At 41.0% G+C, this 20,303-nt stretch overlaps 1 protein-coding gene across 8 annotated transcripts in view; it reads right to left on the bottom strand.

Annotated features, from left to right (window-relative positions):
• Positions 1–20,303, bottom strand: part of CTBP2 (C-terminal binding protein 2) — a 263,869-nt gene that overhangs the window by 37,517 nt on the left and 206,049 nt on the right. For 6 of the 8 annotated variants that reach the window (XM_019482851.2, XM_014611381.3, XM_014611382.3 and 3 more), the window contains one exon: positions 1,692–1,846. In XM_019482851.2, coding sequence (XP_019338396.1) covers positions 1,692–1,846 — 155 coding nt within the window. Of the gene's footprint in view, positions 1–1,691; positions 1,847–4,750; positions 4,855–6,948; positions 7,274–20,303 lie in introns of those variants that run through there. The other 2 variants (XM_019482848.2, XM_019482850.2) reach the window with 2 other exon arrangements.

Genomic DNA, 20,303 nt, shown 5'->3' with positions numbered 1-20,303 from the left:
GGAGTTCCTAGCACTCTTCCTTTTCCTCCCATAAGCACTGTGTGTATCACCTTCTCTTCTTCCTCAAGTTCAGGGACTCCCTGCACGCTCATCTTGCCAGGGTCTCTGTGTCCTTTTTCTGCTACATGCCAGGGGCTCTGTGTCCTTACACCCCCCATCTTACTGTCTCACATTCTCCGGCATATACCAGAGGCTGTATGCCTCTTCTTTCCCCCTGAAGCTCTATAACCAACCTACACCCCTGTTCCCCATGCAGCGTGTCTCACTTCCCTCATGCCAGGGGCACTGCACGTGTCTTGCCATTATATTTCTTTCTGCCTGGGAAAGCAGTCAGCTGGGATGCCAACATTTCAAACTGCTGTAAGGATGGGCAGAACTGAATAGTGTTACACAGGAAGGTGCCTGTGTTTGCCATCAATTCATCCTTTGATTTAGAGACAGTAAGTAGGCAATGGGAATGGAAGCTGGCTCCCCACTCACCCCTTTGGCTTCTCAGTTTTCGTCAAGATCACCCTGGTTCGGCTCACTGACAACGAGAACATTCCCTGAAATCCTAGAACTGGCTGGACACGGCATTTCACGTTATTACGTTACATCCAAACAGAGAGACAAAGGAGTGCTACTGAGCTTAAGTGAAAGGCTGCACTGTGCTCAACCAATCACATTCATTCTGCTCCTTTCATCAGTCATTCTTCTTTTAAAAAGCAGTCGGGTTTTTTTAGTGACATTTTTTCTTGACAAACACGTGCTGTTTGCTATTCACACTTCTTTTGCCTTATTTTGTATGTTGGAAGTATAATATCAGTCAGAATGTTTGCATTAACCTTCTCCTCCTCTACTACATACTTTAAAGCCCATTTAACAAGCTCTGTTATGGGTGAACTCGAGAGGTTGTACTCCTCTTAAGTGAAAACTATCAAACCCTAACCAGCTCTCACCACAAAGAGCTATCTGAGTGCTTGGGAAATCCAAACCTCTCCTCTCTGCATTGTTGGTACATCCATTAATGAGTCTCCTATAACAACCTTTGCCCTTCTTCACTCATGCTTAAGATTGGAAGGGTCTCAGAGTTCACTTGCATCAAGCCTATCTTCAGTTTTTCTCTCAGGTCTCTGAAATGACCCCCAATCATTTCAAACCTTCTTCTGCAATCTGAGAAGGATGGAAACATAATTCTAGCACAGGTATTTAAGATTACTGGGATCAACCATCCTCTGTAGGTATACTGGACTGCAAATACCTTGTTAGAGAAGGCTTGTATCTTCTTTCGGGTTTACAGTATTAGGGGTAATGCAGAGAGGAACTGGCTGTTTCGATTGACTGGACCCCTCAACTACAGTTCATTATTTAAACTCTGCCACTGACAGCAGCTTATAAAGCAACACTGACAACAATGTAATGCTGACAACAAAGCAGTTCCCTGTGTGTTGCTATGAAAAAAATTCAAATGAAAAATGTTGATATATTTGGTAGAAATTTTTGATCCAGAAGATTAAATGAAATTTTCATGAAACATATATCCAGGTTTTCAAATCGTTTTATTGCTTACCTATCACTTGTTTATCAAATTAAAGAGCAACATCACCAGCATTTTCCCAACAGGGAAAATAAATATGATGTTGAAATGGGGCATTTCTTTTTTCCCTAAAATAATCTAAAAAAAAAAAAAAAGAGACTGACATTAAATTTACCTTCTCATGAATCTCCTGAGTTGATTGTGCGTCACAGAATGCAACAGTCGCCAAGTCCTTCAGAATTGGCATCTCTACTGTACAGTCCCTTCCATCTAACAAAGCCACCAAGGGACGAGGGTGCATAGGGCCATTCATTATTTGTGGACGAATACCTGCAATCAAAAGTAACAGAGCTGTCAGATGAGCAAACTTAAGACGTCTTTGTGTCTTAACTTGTTCCTATTTGGATATAATTTGTTTCTAGTTCTAGTTCCTAAGTCAAGTGGCATGCAAAGGTATATCATACAAATTCGCTCTGTCTTACACTTTCAGAAGAAATGTGCATGAAAGATCAGGCTGTTGGTGGTTTCAGAACATTGCTGGATTAATAACTATGCTGCAACCCCTATTAGGGAAATATGTCTGTGCTTGGACCACAGAGCAGACTCGATGATCAGTCATGAGATTTTCAAATTGTGACTGCTCTGATTACATTGGACCTGATTCTGGTCTCTCACTAAGTTTGGGCTGGTCCAACTCCAATGCATCTCCTCACATGTGCATATCTGTAGGTATAGCAATGGTGAATCTGGCTCTGAAATTAAGTTTTACTGCTGGCTTTACATTTCAGGCCCTAGATAACTCACCCAAAAAGATAAATTCACATTTTGTTTTCCTGAATATTTTTTTGTTATTATTTGGAGGCGGGGAGGAGGGGGGTGCGGCCCCACTGAAGTCAATTATAGGTCCCCCCCCTTCAATTATTTCACCCTATATATTTTTCTACATCCTTAAAAGCTGTATTTATAAAGGGATAACTCACTCTGACAGCCTCAAAAATGAATTTCCGACAGAAATCTTACTTGAAAAGGAAAGGCAAGGCAAGATCCAAAAAGAGAAACATAACTGAAACAGAACAGAAATACCTTTTGTATATCATTAGCTTTTGCATGTAGGACACGTGCTACGGGCCCAGTTTCTTTCACGTAATCAGTAGGAGTATTACAGATCAGAGTAACTGCTGCTCTTCTACCTCTGCACCATACCCTGTGATTTGGTGGCTGAAACGGTCATGAGGAATCTGTCCCACCGGAGGACAATATATACACAACGGGAGGAGTAAAGGCCTCTTCAAACACCTGCCTGAGCTTGTGTGCAGCCAGAATTGGGAGTTACTGAACAGGCCAGTGCGGCTCCACGGCTATTAGTTTTTTCTTTTCATTTATCACTGCATGTTTCATTTCTGAGTAGAACATGTAAACCTTACTGTGCCTTGTTTGCCAATAGGTAAAACTGTTATACTTGGAGCTGGCGAAAATGATTGTTTATTTTTCTCTGCACAATACATCGCAAAAATATTTTCATAATGAAATTTTAGACAATTTCACATTTCAGTAAATCCTCAGTCCCTTCATTTGTTATGCATGGGAAGAGTACCATTAAACAAGCGTTTATATTCTCTTACTTAATTTTGTGCGTCACCTACGCAGTGACAGTTTCATGTTTTGAGGCCAAAAAAAGAAATGACTGGAATGACATTTCAAAAACTGAGGATTTTGCTTAGAAACTATGATTCTTATTAGAAACAATCACCCAGAAGTGGACTGATCCTTATGTCCAATGGAATGGAACGCCAAGTTCTCAAATAACGAAGGGATTTGTTTCAAAAGTCACTGTGAGTATTTCACGGAAAACTATCCGTCTCTCTCGTAAGTGTGAAGTCTAACCTGTAAGGTGCCTGGAAATTGCTGGAGAAAATAACATTATCTGCATTCGTTGTATATGGAGCAGTTCTCGGGGAGCATAGCGATTTGCATCTGTCATCCGGGGGGGGCTAAATGATCTGGGCTCAGATTTCCAGAGGAGGTGCCTCTTTTGCGTGTCTCACTAGGGCTGAGGTTTAGAGTTACTTAGTTTCTGCTTCTTAACGGAAAATTTTGGATCAATATATTCTAATTAGGGCACTCAAAAATTCAGAAGGCAGTTAGGCAAAAAAAAAACAAAACAACTGGCCTGAAAGATCCCTACCTAAGAGAGGAACAAGGTTTTTTGATTTCAAGTCTAGGCTGAGAATGCATCTCTCCTGTCTACACAGTTGGTCCAATAAAAGACATCACCTTAAGAAATCCTTGCCTCTCTTCTGTCTCATTACTCTGCTACATTTTTTAGGTAGTGATGGAAGTGATGAACCTCTTCAGTAGCGACAACAGTCATAATAAGTCCCAAATATCACAATTTAGCAGTTACTACAGTACTTATTTATGGTGATTATATGGACAAGTAGAGGGTTATTCTATTGAGGAGAATTCAAGGAAGTTATTTTAACACAGAAAATCAAATTACAGTAGTAATTTGTAAACTGGACATCTGAGACTGGTTAGGAAGTTCATGGGGTGAAATCAAATATCTAACAAAGAGCACTGCAGAATGAATGCTACTGTCTGTGACTATGGCTATTCAAAAATCAGATAATTAAAAAGAGGGATTGTTTACTGAATCAAACTAAGATGTCACGCTTACATCGCTGTGCTAGCATTCCAGCTCCCTGGATAATGGTCAACACTGTAATATCCTGCTAAGGGAAAGGCCAAACGTGGTGTTAACGTAACCAGATGCCAGGAAAATCATGATGAAAAAAAAAAAGAAATTAATGAGCAGAGCAACGCAATGATAAAAAATGGGAAAATTCAATCCACACTGTTATCCAGATTGCTGTCAGAGGTAAAGTACTGGCAAGATCAACATCAACTGATATGTAAAAGACAAGCCTAAGACAGACACGATGGGCCAAAAATATGCCTCCCAAAAATGCACTAAGTACAGAGCATTACTCCATGGTAATATTGAAAAAAAGTTGTTATATTCACTTTAAAAGGGAAAAAAAATAAATCTATCGATACAAGCAGATGTAGAAGCAGCATGTTTAATGGTTCTCAGACTCTGTATCACTGATTGGGTTTTAAAACTATAAAATCAAAAACAAGCAGAAGGCCTGATGAAATATTTTCAAAATTAGACACAAACATTTTTCTAAATACGATGTCTTTTTTTCTATTGAGATTTCCATTAGCACTTACTGGAAGTAATACATCATGCTCGCAGTATTTCATCCAGATGGAAGTGCAACTGTGTCAGTATGCATAGTGTAATGCTGAGATGATTTAGGCAAGTGAAAGGAGCTCACTATAAGCAGATAAACAAGAATAAACACATGTAGAAATCTCAAATGCTAACAATCCATACATGAAGCATTATTCTTCAGGGGGATTAATCACTTTTCCTATTTAATAAGCAACTCACCTGTAACAGCCACTAAAAGGTTACTTACGTGTACAGTCTCCAAGACTTGGAGCATCACATAATGACAGCCTCACATTGTTATCGTCAAAGAAGTAATATGATACACAGGCAAATGGCATAGTGAATGTATTTATATCACCACCAAGACAAGGGCCTTACATAGTCAAAGGGATTTTTACTGTGCATTGGGTCTATGTATTTCTCAGTGAAACATAATCAGAGCTTGATGCCCATACAGGACAAGAACTATTTACAAAGTGAGGTAAGCAACACAAGGTTGGCAATTGTTTTCTGAAATAATGAAACATGTAAAACAAAACCGGTGTTTATCTGAAACTACACCAATTGCACTGAACATCCAAATAACGGTTTTATTATCCACCGTCACATGAATGACTTTATAAAGTCAAAAGAAATCTTGTCTTTTTTGAAACATGACATCTCTGTCTTCGCCTACGAGTATGGATATAATTGTTCATGAAAACACAGGCTTCCCAGCCATGTCCAGTCAGTCTTCACACAAAAATGCATTTGCCAAGGATGAACATTACCTGCAAGTTGTATTAAACATTTAGAAGAATGTCTCACATTTTCTCTTACTTCAGTAGGGTAATTTACTTCAAGTTGACAGGGTAAGAAAATTTTGCAGGAGATCAATAGGATGAAGTGCATAACACACTAATTACATTTTAATAAAAACTACTGACAGGTTTGCAACGTAAATCATCCAGTGTAATATATTTTCCTGATCTAGTTACATCCAACTCTCTATCCAGTTGTAACTTTATCACTCTGAATATTATACCTACTTTATAGATCTACTCTGCACGTACTATACACGCAGGCTCAAACTAAAGCACTGGAAATGGGAAAATCAAGTTTATTATTTTAAAGTTAGTAGGATTTTCTCCTTCAAATTTATGCAGTTTATTGTGTGTGTGACTGCTTCATTAAAAATGTGGCATGCCAAAGATCAGAAACTAAAAATATCCACCCCCTCCAATTTCCAATGAAAATTACAGTCCTTAACTCTTTAATTCTGCATTATTTTTAGTTCTTAGGTAGGTGCTGGGAGCAGAGGCAAGGGAACTGCTGTATAAAATAAAGCAGAGGCCTGAGTTAGTCACTCAGAGTTATGAACTACAAAAAAAACAAGGCAAATAAGGCATCACAAGGACTATAAAAAAATCTCAGTTCATGGGCATGTAGCTATGAAGAAAGAAGGGGGTGTGGAGTGGGGAGGAAACGGCATGTCTCTCTTTCTGGGGAGATTAGTGCTCTTTATCAGCAAGAAAATATACATCTAATTTAAAAATTAAGCAGCTTTCCAGCAATTCGAAGCTTTCCGAGTTAGAGAAAAACAACCACGGAGCCTGAAAAAGTAACACAACTATTGTTCAATAGATATTTGGGGGCATTTTCAGCTATCTGGCAGCATTTCAGTGAAGAGCTTTTTAAGGGGGGGGGGAAGGGGTGCTTTCCCTGTAACATTGAGATTTCAAACTCCACCCTGATTCACAAGCAGCCCAGCTTGTTGCACCCAGCGCAGGGTATAAAGTGCTTTTGTTTCATTTTTAATACACAAAGCCTGCTTGTCCTCTTTGGCGGCTCCTCCCCTGTGCCACCCACTTGTATCCGATTCCAATGGCACCCCTGCCAAGAGAATTAGGGAGTGCTCCCTGCTAAATGGCAGCCTTTGTGTGACCGCAAGACGGCTGGTACTATCTCATCGACACAAAAGCAGAAGCCATTTGCCTAATTCTTATTAATCTCAGTTGCCTACGCCACGCAGCTTTTTTTTTTTTTTTTTTTTTTTAAGGCTTTAAATATGTTCACTTGCAGTATATAAAAGTGCATCGAGAAGCACGCCCGACAATCTATTGAATTACTCATTCACAACAAAGTAGCTACAGTTTTACAGTCAACTACACACTTTATTAAACAAACAGAAAAGAAACAGGAAATTTCCCCTTGCCTGGAAAATGTTGCCTCCACATTCTTCTTCTTATTAAAAACCACACATGGTAGCGGAAGAGGGAGGGAGGAGAAGAGGGAAAAACCCACACAGGATAAAATACTACCACTTTTCAGTGCGCTGACTCTCCTCTCGTCTATGAGGGGGTATCTTCAAACAAGCAATCCCACGGCCCACAGCTGCAACATCTCAAGACAAATGTCTCTTTGAACACGGAGGCAAAGAAAAGGCTTTTGTCCTGAGCTAGAGAAGAATAGTCTGAAATTGCTAGAGGAGTTACAGTCACCTCTGTGCAGCTCCAAACTCTTCAGAGCACTCCCCTCCAGACTTTGCCGAAGCTTTTAACTAATCATAGTTCTTTCCCAGCCCTTGAATAAAATCAAGCGAATGCCAGCCAAAAAATCTTATGCTATGCACACTGAAGGGTTTGTATATGTCACAGTCCCCCACCCACCCCCAGCCCAATGACTCGCACATACATCTCTTTTCCGAGTTGTCTCAAATGGATTTAATCTGTGCCATGCTGTGGTTTTTTATTACTTAAAAGTCAAACACGCCTCTATATCCAGTATATGGAACAAGGTCCCAGGTTCATGCTGATAGCCTGCAGCAACAACAACAGAGCACATGGGCAACTGCAGTCTGATTCAGATAAGCACCCACAAATTAAGAGGTGACTTTTATTCTTAGTCAGTAAATCAACCGATTTTCTACTGAGTATCGCCAGAGAAAAATCTTGTTTTCTAGCGGAAGCAGCACTTTGGCAAAACTGCTAGAAGTCTCAAAATGAGAGATCAAGGATGATTACTGCTCTATTTGGGCCAGGAATCTATGAGAAAAGTGTTTATCGTGATCTTCTTGACTTGTCCATACCTGGGCAGCATTAGAAAGGGCAGAACTATATGCAGTAGTGAAAAATATGGAGGAGGGGAGATGTCTTCCATTCATTATCAAATCTCCAAAGAATGGATTTGTTTGAGGTGTGGTTCAATTAATTTTTTCCCTGCCATTCCCCGTCATCCTTTTTCTCCTCCTCCTCCTCCTCATTATTAACAATAAAAGCAGCAGCTGCAGAGGTAATTCTCAGCCAATGAATAAAACAACAATAGTAAAGGGAACAATGGCTAAATGTTGATTTATAAAGTCACAACCGTGTCCAAAGCGGAGACAGAAACGATGTTCGTGTTGCTCTTTTCAGAGCTATAAGTGCTGCAGCTCGTTTCTTGCCAATCTCTCACTGCCACGCATGGCAAAATCCATATCTGAGGAATCACGGCTCCAGGCTGCTGTTTGTCAACGTGTACCCAAACCCCACTGGACAGATTTTTAGCAAATGAGGCCCCCATCAAAATTAACTAACGGTGAAGTACTTATGGTATCAGTCAATTCTATATTATAATAGCAACAAAATACATGGAAAAAAGGGGGCTGGCAATCACGACGTTAAACTATCATCCTCTGCATCCTGATGAACTCTCTCTATAGGATCTTATCCACATGGGTAATCTCACTGATTCAGTTGGAAACACACAGTTGAGTACAGGCTACCTGCAGGAGGAAGGAATCACAGGACTGGACCCATGTGGTACAGAGCCTATAGTCATTTCATAAGCAAAGAGCACATCTCGAAAGAGCAAACAGGGGCTTAAATGCTAATTAAACATGCTCAGTGGTCCTGGAAACCTGTTAAGATGATGGTGCGCGTGGTAAGGAAAAACAGTGATGTAATAAGGGTGCAGGACAGGGCATAGAGAAATTAGGGTTCATTTCCTGGATCTGGCATAGGCTTTTAACATAACCTTGAAAATACTTTAGCCTCCTTGTTACTCAGTTCCCCGGAGTAGCACTGGAACTGGGAGGCAGGATCCCATGGGAGGTCAGTCCGAGGAAAAAGAGTCCAGAAGATTTGGCTGCACTTTAAGGAGGCTGTTTTAAGGGAACAGGAGCAGGCTATCCCAATTCGATGCAAGAATGGGTACTGTAACAGGAGACCAGCCTGGCTAGACAACAGTATCTTCAATGAGTTGAAACTCAAACATGAATCCTACACAAAGTAGAAACATGGGAAGACTCTAAGAGTATTGCCTGGGCATGCAGAGAGAAAATCAAGAAGACCAAGGCACAATTTGAGATGTAGCTGACAAGGGACATAAAAGGCAATAAAAAGGGATTCTACAAGTACGTCAAAAGTGAGAGGAAGACCAGAGAAACCGTAAGTACTTTTCATAATGCAGAAGGCAATCTAATCATGGATGACAGAGAAGGCTCCAGTATTTAATGCCTTTTTTACTTCAGTCTTCACAAAAAGGGGCAGCCATAGATGATGAGCGTGGTTAGCAGCAAAGACAGAGAAGGAGACAAACAGGCTAGAGTAGGACGAGAAATTAGAGACCACTTAGAGAAGCTCGATGCTTTCAAGTCAGCAGGGCTAGCTGGGATGCATCCTAGGGTACTGATGGAACTGGCTCAGGTAATTTCAGATCCATGAGCTATTCTCTTTCAGAGCTCCCAGAGGTCAAGTGAAGACCCAGATGACTGGAAAGGGACAAATATAGTGCTCATCAGGGGCAACGCGTAGGGGGTGCACTGTTGGTGGTGCTGCGGGCTGGTGCCACTCACCACCCCGCCGCTGTCATCACTGACGGTATTTGCGGGCAGTGCCTGTGGGTGGTCGCCGACCCCCAGGTGGCGCTCGCCACCCCTGACGCCGACAGTGCCGGTAGCATCTGTGGAAGCGCCGTGCTTACCGCCTCCATGCTCCCACTACCGCCGGCACAGCTGTGCTCCCCTAGCTGCCAGGGGCACACATAATTAACGGTGCCCATCTTTAAGAAAGGGAAGATGGAGGATTCGGGGGAATGACAGACCAGCCAGTCTGACCTTGATACCTTGAAAGATCATGAAGCAGGTCCTCAAGAAATCTATTTTGAAGCACTTGGGAAAGAACAAGGTGATCAGGACCAGCCAGTGTAGATTCACCAAGAGCAAGTAATGCCTGATCAACCTGATTTCCTCCTATGATATGGTGAGATTGTGGATAGGAGAGCAGTGGATATGATATACCTTGACTTTAGCAAAGCTATTGACACTGTCTCCCATGACATTTTCACTAACAAAGCTAAGGAAATACAAACTAGATTAAAGTACTGTAATATGGACACAACTGGTTGGATCATTGTGTTCAGTGAGCAGTCATCAGTGGCTCAATGTCAAGTTGGGAGGATGTATCAAGTGGGGTTTCCCAGGGGTCTGTCCCGGGTCTAGTACTGTTCAACATCTTAATTAATAATTTAGATAATAGGATTGAGTGCATGATTAGCAAATTTGTGGATGAGACCAAGTTGGATGGAGTTGCAGACACATTGGAAAGTAGGGGTAGGATACAGAATGACTTGGATAGACTGGAAGAAACTGTCTGCAATAAACCAGATGAGATTCAACAAGGACAAGTCCTGCACTTGGGATGGGATAATTGCATGCAAACAGACTAGGGAATGACTGGCTAGGTTGTAGTACTGCAGAAAAGGACCTGGGGGACCATAAGCTGAATATAAGATGTTGCAAAAAAAACCCCAATAGCATACTGGATTGTATTAACAGGAGTATAACCTGCAAATCAAGTGAAGTGATTCTTCTGCTGTATTCAGCACTGGTGAGGTCTAGTTTTGAGCCCCACACTTCAAGAAGGATGTAGACAGATTAGAAAGAGTCCCGTGCAGAGAGACAAAAATCATTAGAAGCCTTGGAAACAAGACTTACGAGAAAAGGCTGAAAGAACTAAGGTTATTTAGTTTGGAGAAGAGAAGACTAAGTGGGAATTTGCTAACAGTCTTCAAATAGCTGAAGGGTGATTATAGAGACGATGGATATGGGCTTTTCCCTGTGACCACAGGGGACAGGACTAGGAACAGTGGCCTAAAGCTACAGCAGAGGAAATTTAGGTTGGAGATTGAAGGAACTTTCTGACTATGAAGGTGGTCAGGCTTTGGAACAGACTACTTAGAGAAGCTGTGGGATTGCCACCCTTGACATTTTTCAAGAGCAGACTGGACAGACACTTGACTAGGATAGTTTAGTCAGGGATGAGCCTGCCTTGTGCAGAGGACTGGACTAGATGACTTCATGAAGTCCCTTCCAGCCCTATTTTCCTATGATTTATGAAATAGATGCAATAATACTTATCTAACAAAATTATACGCCCCAAGTGCCATAATACTTGAGCACCACAATTTGAATGCCTTTATCCTCACAACACCCTTGTGAAATATTATTTCCATTTTACAAGTGGATAACTGAGGGACAGAAAAAAACCCATGTAGGACTAGTGGAACTATCAGCTGAACCCATATCTCAATTCTGAATAGTCACAAAGCTTGGAGAATTGCCAGACAGCAGTTAACTAAATGAACAGCAAGCAAGCAAACTCAAACCAAACCAAACTAGAAACACCACCAAATTCCCAAGGGATGCCATTTGTAGTGGCTCAGGCCAAACACTCCTGGGTCTTAAATGGTGATTTGCATCATGCAAGGACAGGAGAATCTGGCCCAATACAGTTATAATTAGCAGAATTATTTGGTAAAACAAAACCCCACACCAAATTTTGAAAAAGGTGAAATATTTATAAACTGCATACAAGTAAGAAACAGCATGGCCTTGGCATAGGGATCTTGCATTATAAGAACGTGGTACATCCTCAAGCACTATTATGATCTCACATTCAATATGCTGTTTCACAGCAAGCAACCCTGTACTACATGCATTACATAGCTCTGGAGAACTGGTAATAGCTCGATCTATCTGCTCTTTATCTCTTGATTTTAATAGGAATTGAAATGCGCACCAAAGATTTAGTTCAGCAAAACACTTATGCACCTGCGTAAGTATAAGCATCTGAGTACTGCCATTAACTTTAAAAATGGTACGCGCATGCTGAAAGCTTAGCAGGTACTTAAGTGCTTTGACTCAATTCTTGATGCATAAAGAGGATGTTGAGATGATTAGTCAATGTTTGTAAAGTACTTCTGAAATGAAAGATGTGATGTAAGTGTTAACCATTATTAGTTGGTATGAATATGGAGATAATTGAGAAACATGACCTTGATGGAAATACACGACTATTTAGACTGCATTTGATGTATTTGCCTGGGCTGCAGTATTAAGGTGCAATATTAACTACCGCATCTCCATGAACTTCCACATTAAATTCTCTGCAAGCCAAACCAAAATGTAAGACTCTGCATATATTATACATAATGTGGCAGTAAGGTTTTACTGGCATTACTTCCAGGTAGCAAAGTCATAAGTGAGTTATGTGGCTCAAGCCAAAAAAAATTCTGACAAAGTGTTTATGGATGCATCTTGATGTCTTTGTACATACCCCGCATCTCACAGAACTGAATACTGAGGAATGAAGCACCAAAATGGACTTGGGTATTTTCAGAACTGAAACCATTTCTTTGACTTTGTTTCCCTTCAGTACGTACTTCATACATATAACACACACACAAAAATATACAGAAAACCCCAACTCATAAAATCCATAGCCCACTGAGAAAAGACTGCCAAATCTCCTCTTTCTTGTGAGTTAAGAGAGTCAGGATCTAGCTCTCAGGCCACAAACTATAGCGCTCAAAACCCTAAATCATTGGTGTGAAACTGAAGACTATTCTGGGTTTAAGACCATTATTAGTATTGGAGGGGTGGGAGAGGAGGCTTCTGAATCGATTCAGACCTTTTAATGGGGCTCCTGATTCAATCTGGATTTGGAGATTGGGCCGCTGAATCAGGCCGAATCTCCTCCGAATCGAATTGGCTACCGAAGCTTCGCACAGCCCTAGTAGCTGTACTACACTGAAACCCCTAGCTGCAACCTGTGTAGGACTCCCTACCCTAGAGACTGCTACCCTTATCTAAGAAGGTACACAGCAATAAACTGAGGGGAATACGTCTAGTAGTTTATCAGTTTCAAAGGTCACTGGCATCAAGAGATTACCCTTGTGCTTAACATTTTCTCGCTCAACCTGCTTTTCTTGAGGTAAGTGTGGTCTACAGCAGCTAGACACACCTGTTTCCTACACAGCACTTACAAAACAAAGCATACAAAAGTTTGAATCCAAGTCCATGCTTGGGTCAACAGAACCTGGCATACATATGGCAATGGAAAACTTCACCAGGAATTGTACAGGAGTGCACTCCTCTTTCCAACACAGCCCAGGGATGCAGCACTTCATTTCCTAGAGTATTCCTGTACTCCACAACAGAAGGGTGTCTTGAAGTTTCTGCAAGAGCAAAGCAGCCCAAGCACCTTTCTGTTAAAGGAGCTTGGGTTCCTGAACATCTAGAAAAGCTGCCTGCAACTCATTTGATGCTGTCATAAAAAAACCAAAAAACCCCCCAAACCAAACTAAAAAGAAGAGCATTTGGGGACTCTGGTGCCAGAAGCACTGCACACAGGAGATGTAAAGCAATTAAGACCATTCTGCTTGCTGTTGGGCAGGCCTCAGATGGAGTATTATGTCTAGTTTGAGGCTCCACATTTTAAGGAGGATGTGATTAAACTGGAAAGGATCCAGAGTCAAGCAATGGAGGTGATGCAGGCATCAGGATGCGAGCCATGAGAAAAGACTGGGGAAACTAGGTATGTTTAGTCTGCAGGAATGGAGATTACAAGGGGACATGATAACAGTTTTCAAATACTTGATAAGCTGCCATAGAGAAAATAGAGGAAAAATTGTTCTCCCTTTCAGAGAGGGTAGGACATGAGGCAATGGGCTTTAACTCCAGCAAAGCAGATTTAAATCAGAGCTCAGTGAACACCTCCTGACTGAGACCAGCAAGACAATGGAGCAAATTACCTATCTTCCCTTCCTTGGAGGTTTTCAAACTGAGGCAGGATAGGCACTGGCTGGGAAAGGGTTTTGGAACAGTACATCTTTCTGTGCAAGGAACAGTACATCTTTCTGTACATCCTCTGCGCAAGGAGCGGGCAAAATAACCCTTGGGGTCCCCTCCAACCCTATGAGTCTATACTAGCAGTGTCTTAGAAGAGTAAAGAACTGTACTTACACCCGTTGGCTTTCTGCTCAAGTTACTGATTTTAACTTCCAGGATGTCCCATAAATATTTATGTTTTTAAAATTCCCATGGAATTTCCACACAAATTACACTGGGGAGAGTGATCATAATCCCTGAATAAACTACACAGAAAGTCACCATATTAATAAAAGCTACGAATTAAAAATATGGAAATAACTAGTTGTGGCTTCTGATGCTGGTATTTCCCTATCCTTATCCTTGCACTTGCACTTCTGTAGATTCACATGCCAGAAACAGATGCACACACTTACTTTCCTCCCCACACCCAATTAAAACACATAGATATATGTAACCCATTGCTGACACTACCAAGATGTGTCCTAGGGGAACTGAAGTCAAGCTGCAAGCTTTGTGAAAATTTACAGAACTTTTCTTCCACTAAAAAATCTCTACTGACCAAAATCTCATTAGAGAACACACTAGATGTAGTTTCAATTATTATAACCTGGTGTGATCCATAAAATATATAAATGTAATATAATACAGTTTGCTATTTACATAGCACATTCCATCACAAACAATTTGTGCCTCACTTTCTTGATTTCCAGGGTGTCACAAGAACTGCTCTATATGTAAGTATATATAGCCTCATACCTCAGAGCTGCGTCTCAAATTGGGAAACTGATCCAAACTCCCCAAAAAGTCAATTGGGACTGACTTTAAGGGGAACTGCGTAAGGACCTACATTGGTGGGGAGAAGAAAAATGATTATCCAATCAAACTACATTTGTGTTTGCAAATGTAGTACCCTATTACTTTTCTGCTGGGTACTTACAAGGTATTTTGAAGTCTTGATGATCATGGCCAAATCCAACTAGCAAGGGGAACTGATGGACAGCTAACAAATTAGCCGGGGAGTTCACGGTGCTATAACTGGGAGGGGGAGTGGAGGTAGAGAGCAGGAGCCCACAGACCGCAAACTGAAGAAGCTGCTAGTGAGAACGCCAACAATCAGAGGAGAAGGGAGATGGCCAGTGAAATTTAATTATGTGCCCACAGGAGGTAGTGGAAGACATCAGGGATTCAACAGAGAGAAGACCGAACAGATGGGAGAGTCCGTATGAGGAGTTAATGGCTGTTACTAGGAAAACTAAAGCAAACCAAAAAAAAAAAAAAACCCCACAAAAAAAACCTGAAGAAAGAAAAATAGCTCAGTTAGGAGTGAGAGAAGAAAGTTCAGGTAAAAAAAAGACCAGAAAAGAAAGCCAATACCACACTGACCTCAAACTGTTCCAGCACTATGGGGGTAGGACAATACGACCCTTGTGATTGACAATGTGATAGGAAGTAGTTAATACCTCACAGACCTCCCCAAACATGTCCCCCATTACCACGGCCAAAGCAGATACTGGAATTTATACTTAGAGGTTTTCAAAATTCCTGTAATGGGAAAACTATTCATAAATGATATAATCTACAAAACTAAGAAAATAAACTGTTCCACGTCAGATTACAATGTATTTGCTTTATTTATATATGCGATACTCATTTTGAGACACATACATATAGCATGTTGTAAGAGGAACAACAATCACATGTAAACAGTCCACTGCATCTCACTGCAACTATGAATTGTTTCACTTTTATTAAAAATAGAAAAAAAGATATTGGAAGGTTTGTCCAGAACATGAATTACTTAAAATCTTTTAAATATATAATCAAATGCATCTATTGCAACATTTTACAATGTCTCTCCCCTAATTAAAAACAGCCCCAAGAAAAATCTAAAACTTTCCCTGTGTATTCAGTCAGCGTGCATTTTGTAGGAAGGTGTTTAAATATTCTCACCCTAATGGGACGTCTAGGATAATGCTGAAGTGCTGTTTCTGTACTGGAAGTACAGAAATGTTGACAGAACAGCACAAAGCATTCATGCAAAGCCTGTGGAAAGAGATGAACTGAAATCAGCCATCTGGACAAGAAAGAGGCACAGCCCTGACTTGAAATTGCCCCATGGGATTCAACGTCTTCAAAGATATTTTGTAAGAACAAACGTTTAAACATTTTTAGAGAGAAGAACAGACTGCCAAGGGAAGGGGCAGAAGCCTCAGCATGTGGGACATGCCGAAACGATCCTGGATGAAGTGAGCAAGGGGATTGTTGGTGGACCTGCGCTCAAAAGATCAAGAGCTGCTACGAAAGCAACTCTTGCTGCATACCTATATCCTGCTTCGTATTGTTTTCAATTCTGCCTTCCCCTGCAGCACAAGTAAGCGGTGTATGGAGCTGTTGGGCTAAGGAATTTAAGCAGCTTATCTGTGGACCACACAACTGTGCCAGCAGCCCCTGCAGGACGCCTGCTGCGTCCGTTTTGTGAAACTGGAACCTAGGTAATGCTAACAGTCTTCCACTCAGTCGACTTATGCTTGAAGTTTTCTATTAAGCACACAGGCACGAAACCCAGCCAGAATTGGATAGGCTTTCCGTTTACATATATTCCATAACTGCAAAGAATCAGTATCTGATAAAGCACAAAAAAATGCTGTATATAGTTTTTGGTATGATTCATATGGAAATTCTGCTTGGGCTATACCACTACTTGCCTTGCTGGAGAGAAAGAAACAGGGATAGATGGGCCTGACCCAAAGAGGCAGACTAAAAACATGCCCAAATGTTGCAAAAGTTGTTATATTGTGCTCTCTGTCTACGTTTTTAATTAAGGAAATATATCTGCAGCAAACATAACCACACTCAGTATATTTCATTCTGTCCAATTTGGAAACAGGCAGAGGTTCAAGTAATATTGTTCCAACACAAAGAGGAAAACAAACCAGCGCATTAATTAAAAAACTTCCAGCACACTCATTTTCCAATCCAGAAATCAAACTCTATCTTAAATACAGTAAACTAACAGCTTTATGATTAGACTATAGAAGTGTCCCACAAGGAGAAAAAAAATTAAGCAGCAAAGTCCACAGATTCAACTTTTGGAAAATGAAAGAGGTTCAACCTAACTAGCTAGCCCTCTACTACATGTATACTTTGACGCTGCATTTTAATAGAGAAGTAGTAGACATTTAGTGGAAAATAAAGAACATGTCAGATTTTAAATTATTCAATTTAGGTTTAGGCCTGTTAATTGTTCTGGACACTATAAATAATGCAAAATTAGAAGCTACAGAACTTTCCTATATCTCTGTTTTGTTGATTCCACTCCTATGAGACATGTTTGAGATCAGCTATAAAGCAGGATAGCAGAAATTAAATTTAGAAAAGTTTCCATGTTAGGATATACAGAAGAAGCAAGAGAGGACAGTGGTCACCATTTAGTACTGATTTACTGTTTTCATGACTAATTTAATAATGCACCAAATTCAGACTATTGCCAAGATAAGGCATATGACTGTGCTGTTTTTTTTTTTAAATGTAGTTCCTATTTTCCTATTTGTTGTGGTCATTCTGTATTGCTGACTGCTATTAGCATGCAGATCCTAATGGAGTAAATCACAACCTGTGACTACTTAATCGTACTCTAAGTAAACAAGACATTACTTTCCTTAAAGGGGCTGTAAAATAGGTCAGGGCTTTGACTATGTTCTGTTCCTTCCCAAACCAAATTTAACTGCTGCTTAAGAGTTGGGAGGAGTGAATGGTCTGTGCAGGTGGGTCCCAGATGTGGGGCCTCAGAGGGTGGAGAACTGTTACTGGAAATTTCTTTGTGACATTAGCCATCTGGCCCGGCTGCAGACATTGTAGCAGTAGCAAATAATGTTCACAAAGACGTGAAGTCTGCTTAAAAAATACTGTTAAATCTTCTGTTCAGTTCCGGACTGTGGGATGGCATAAAAAAGTGTTATATGCTGTGAATGTTCAGCTCCACCAAGAAACCAGTCAAGTTATTCATATATAGTATAACAGAAACTGGTACGAACTTTATTTAGAGCTTTCTTGCCATGACTGCTGTCTCGCAGATAGTTGTGCCTATTCTTGTTTTTTGAATCCCTGCTATAGTGACCATCACTCAGAACAAAACACTCCCATCTGAGAGAGAGGAAATTTAACAGAGTGCAGGGCTTTCCCTCCACTAACTCCACAAATATCAGGCATAGGTTTCTAGCACCATGTTTTGGAACTCTACTTGATAAGAAATTCAAATGCTCCTCCAATACCACACCGGATAAACACAAAGCCAATGAAATACCTAAACTGGCTTAATTAGCCAAGTAATTAAGAATTATTAGTAGGGTGACCATAAGGAAATCCAGGACATCTGGGATACTGTCCCCTTCTACCCCAAGTCAGTGATGCTGCTGCAGGCAGTGGCAGATGCCGGAGGGCAGGGGCACAGACATGGGCACAGTCCAGCGGGAGGTGGAGCAGTCTGCTAAACCACGGCACTCCACCTCCCCACCAGTTTGCGCGCCTGTGAATCCGGGACTTTCATTTTCATTTTTGCCAACTGGACAGGACTGGCCTTTGAAATCCGGGATTGTCCCAGTTACGACCACCCTAGTTATAAGTAAAATCATTAGATAATATTCTCACCGCTGTTTTTGTGATGTTAGCAATAGAACTGCCATCAATGCTTAAGTTCTCCCCTCACCACATTTTAAATCAAGAATATAGCTCAAATGGAATGCATTCTTTTCTATTAGAAAAGATAATAATGTATTTGCTTGAATATAAGATGAGGTCCTCCCTCCCACTCCAATCAGCATGGGGGGAAAACCCACCTGTTTTCTATTTACATACAAGGAACCTCATTAAATATGCAGAGCATCATTAAACTGCTGCCAAAAGCAGCATGTGCTCAGTAATGGAAACCAACTATGAAGTTGATTAAATGCAGCCAACATTGAGCATAACTATAAAACACATGGTCCATATTGGGCAAACATACCAATGGGACTCTACCATAATAAAAAGTTTGTGCAGCCCATCTGAATGAAATATATGGTAGTGCCCATTCAATTCTATATATATAAGTGCAGTCCTCATCAGCGCCAACTCTTTCAAGTCATGGTGAGCCACTACACTGAATACAATGACTTCTTCTCAATTCCACAGCTGAAACGTGCCTTTCTTTCCAATTTCCAATAATTCCTGTTTCTTCATTAGCCTTAAATGTTTACCAAACACCCAAATGGGGCTCCAAACAGATCACACAGAATCCCTCTGTTGCACTCTCTCAGCTTGTTGCATATGACTAAGGTAGCCCTGCCCACCATGAAGTAGAGCCAGAACAGGCTGCCCTGCACCTCATCTGCATAAAAATTGTTGAAGGCTCCCAGGCCTTGTGGTTAGAACACCCGGTTCCAGTTATGAGTGGGGGGCTAACTGGCACATGGATCCTTTGTGGGTGGTATCAGGAGTGCACACATATAGAGCTGTATTGAGCTGTGGGGTCACCATGGCTTGAAATGTTTTTGACTCTGGTGGGGCCCAGCCCACTGAACTATATGATCTACATAAGCCTTTTGGTTTTGGACTAATACTGGGTGCTTAATATCCTCAACTCACAGGGACTTTCCTGGGGTAAATATGATCACCTGCTTGGTGAATGGGATCAGGAGTATAAACAAACATGTTTGAAGCACCTGAATACCACTTCTGTTTGACTGTCACAGCTGCTCTCTGAGCTCAGCTGTGATCTCTAATATCAGTAATAATATCTAACACTAGTTAGCAATTTATGGAAATGGTTGCAGTTGTTGTGCAAGAAGTAATTGCTGCAGGTCACGTTCTTCTTGTTGATTTTTAAAACAGTTTAACAGCATACAAATAAAGCAAGCAAAACTTTTAACACAACAGCTAAAACTCACCTGTTATACCAAATACATAATTTATTTTGTCCAGCAATGTAACAGAAATAACCTATCACTGTTTGTAGTGAGCTTTCCACTTGGGACCCCAGTCATGGTCCAGAACACAAGTCCAAAGTAAGAACACAGTTTGTTCATCAGCATCAAAAAAGAAAAAAAGGCCTCCTTCAGACCCAAGGCTCCTTCTCTTACAGCAGGACCCAGACCTAACTTCAATGACGTGTTCCAGCTTCCTGAGTCCTGACCAACTCCTCTGGGAGATTGGACCTTGGCCCAGCCATGACATCTGTGTGAGTACTTCATAAATACAGGCTCTCCTTTCTCAGAGCTGCTGTCACCTTTCCCCTGGTCTCAGGGATCCTGGTTTTCCTATTTTTAAAAATTGCAAATTCTTGGATAAAAATCTCAAATTATCTGATTTAAACCCCCCAATAGATATATCACATGAACACAAAGTTTTATTGATATATTTACAATTGTGAAGCAAGTTGGAAG

The sequence above is a fragment of the Alligator mississippiensis genome, chromosome 6 (assembly GCF_030867095.1).
Source record: "Alligator mississippiensis isolate rAllMis1 chromosome 6, rAllMis1, whole genome shotgun sequence".
Lineage (NCBI taxonomy): Eukaryota > Metazoa > Chordata > Crocodylia > Alligatoridae > Alligator > Alligator mississippiensis.
This window is presented reverse-complemented; position numbering and strand designations above follow the sequence as displayed.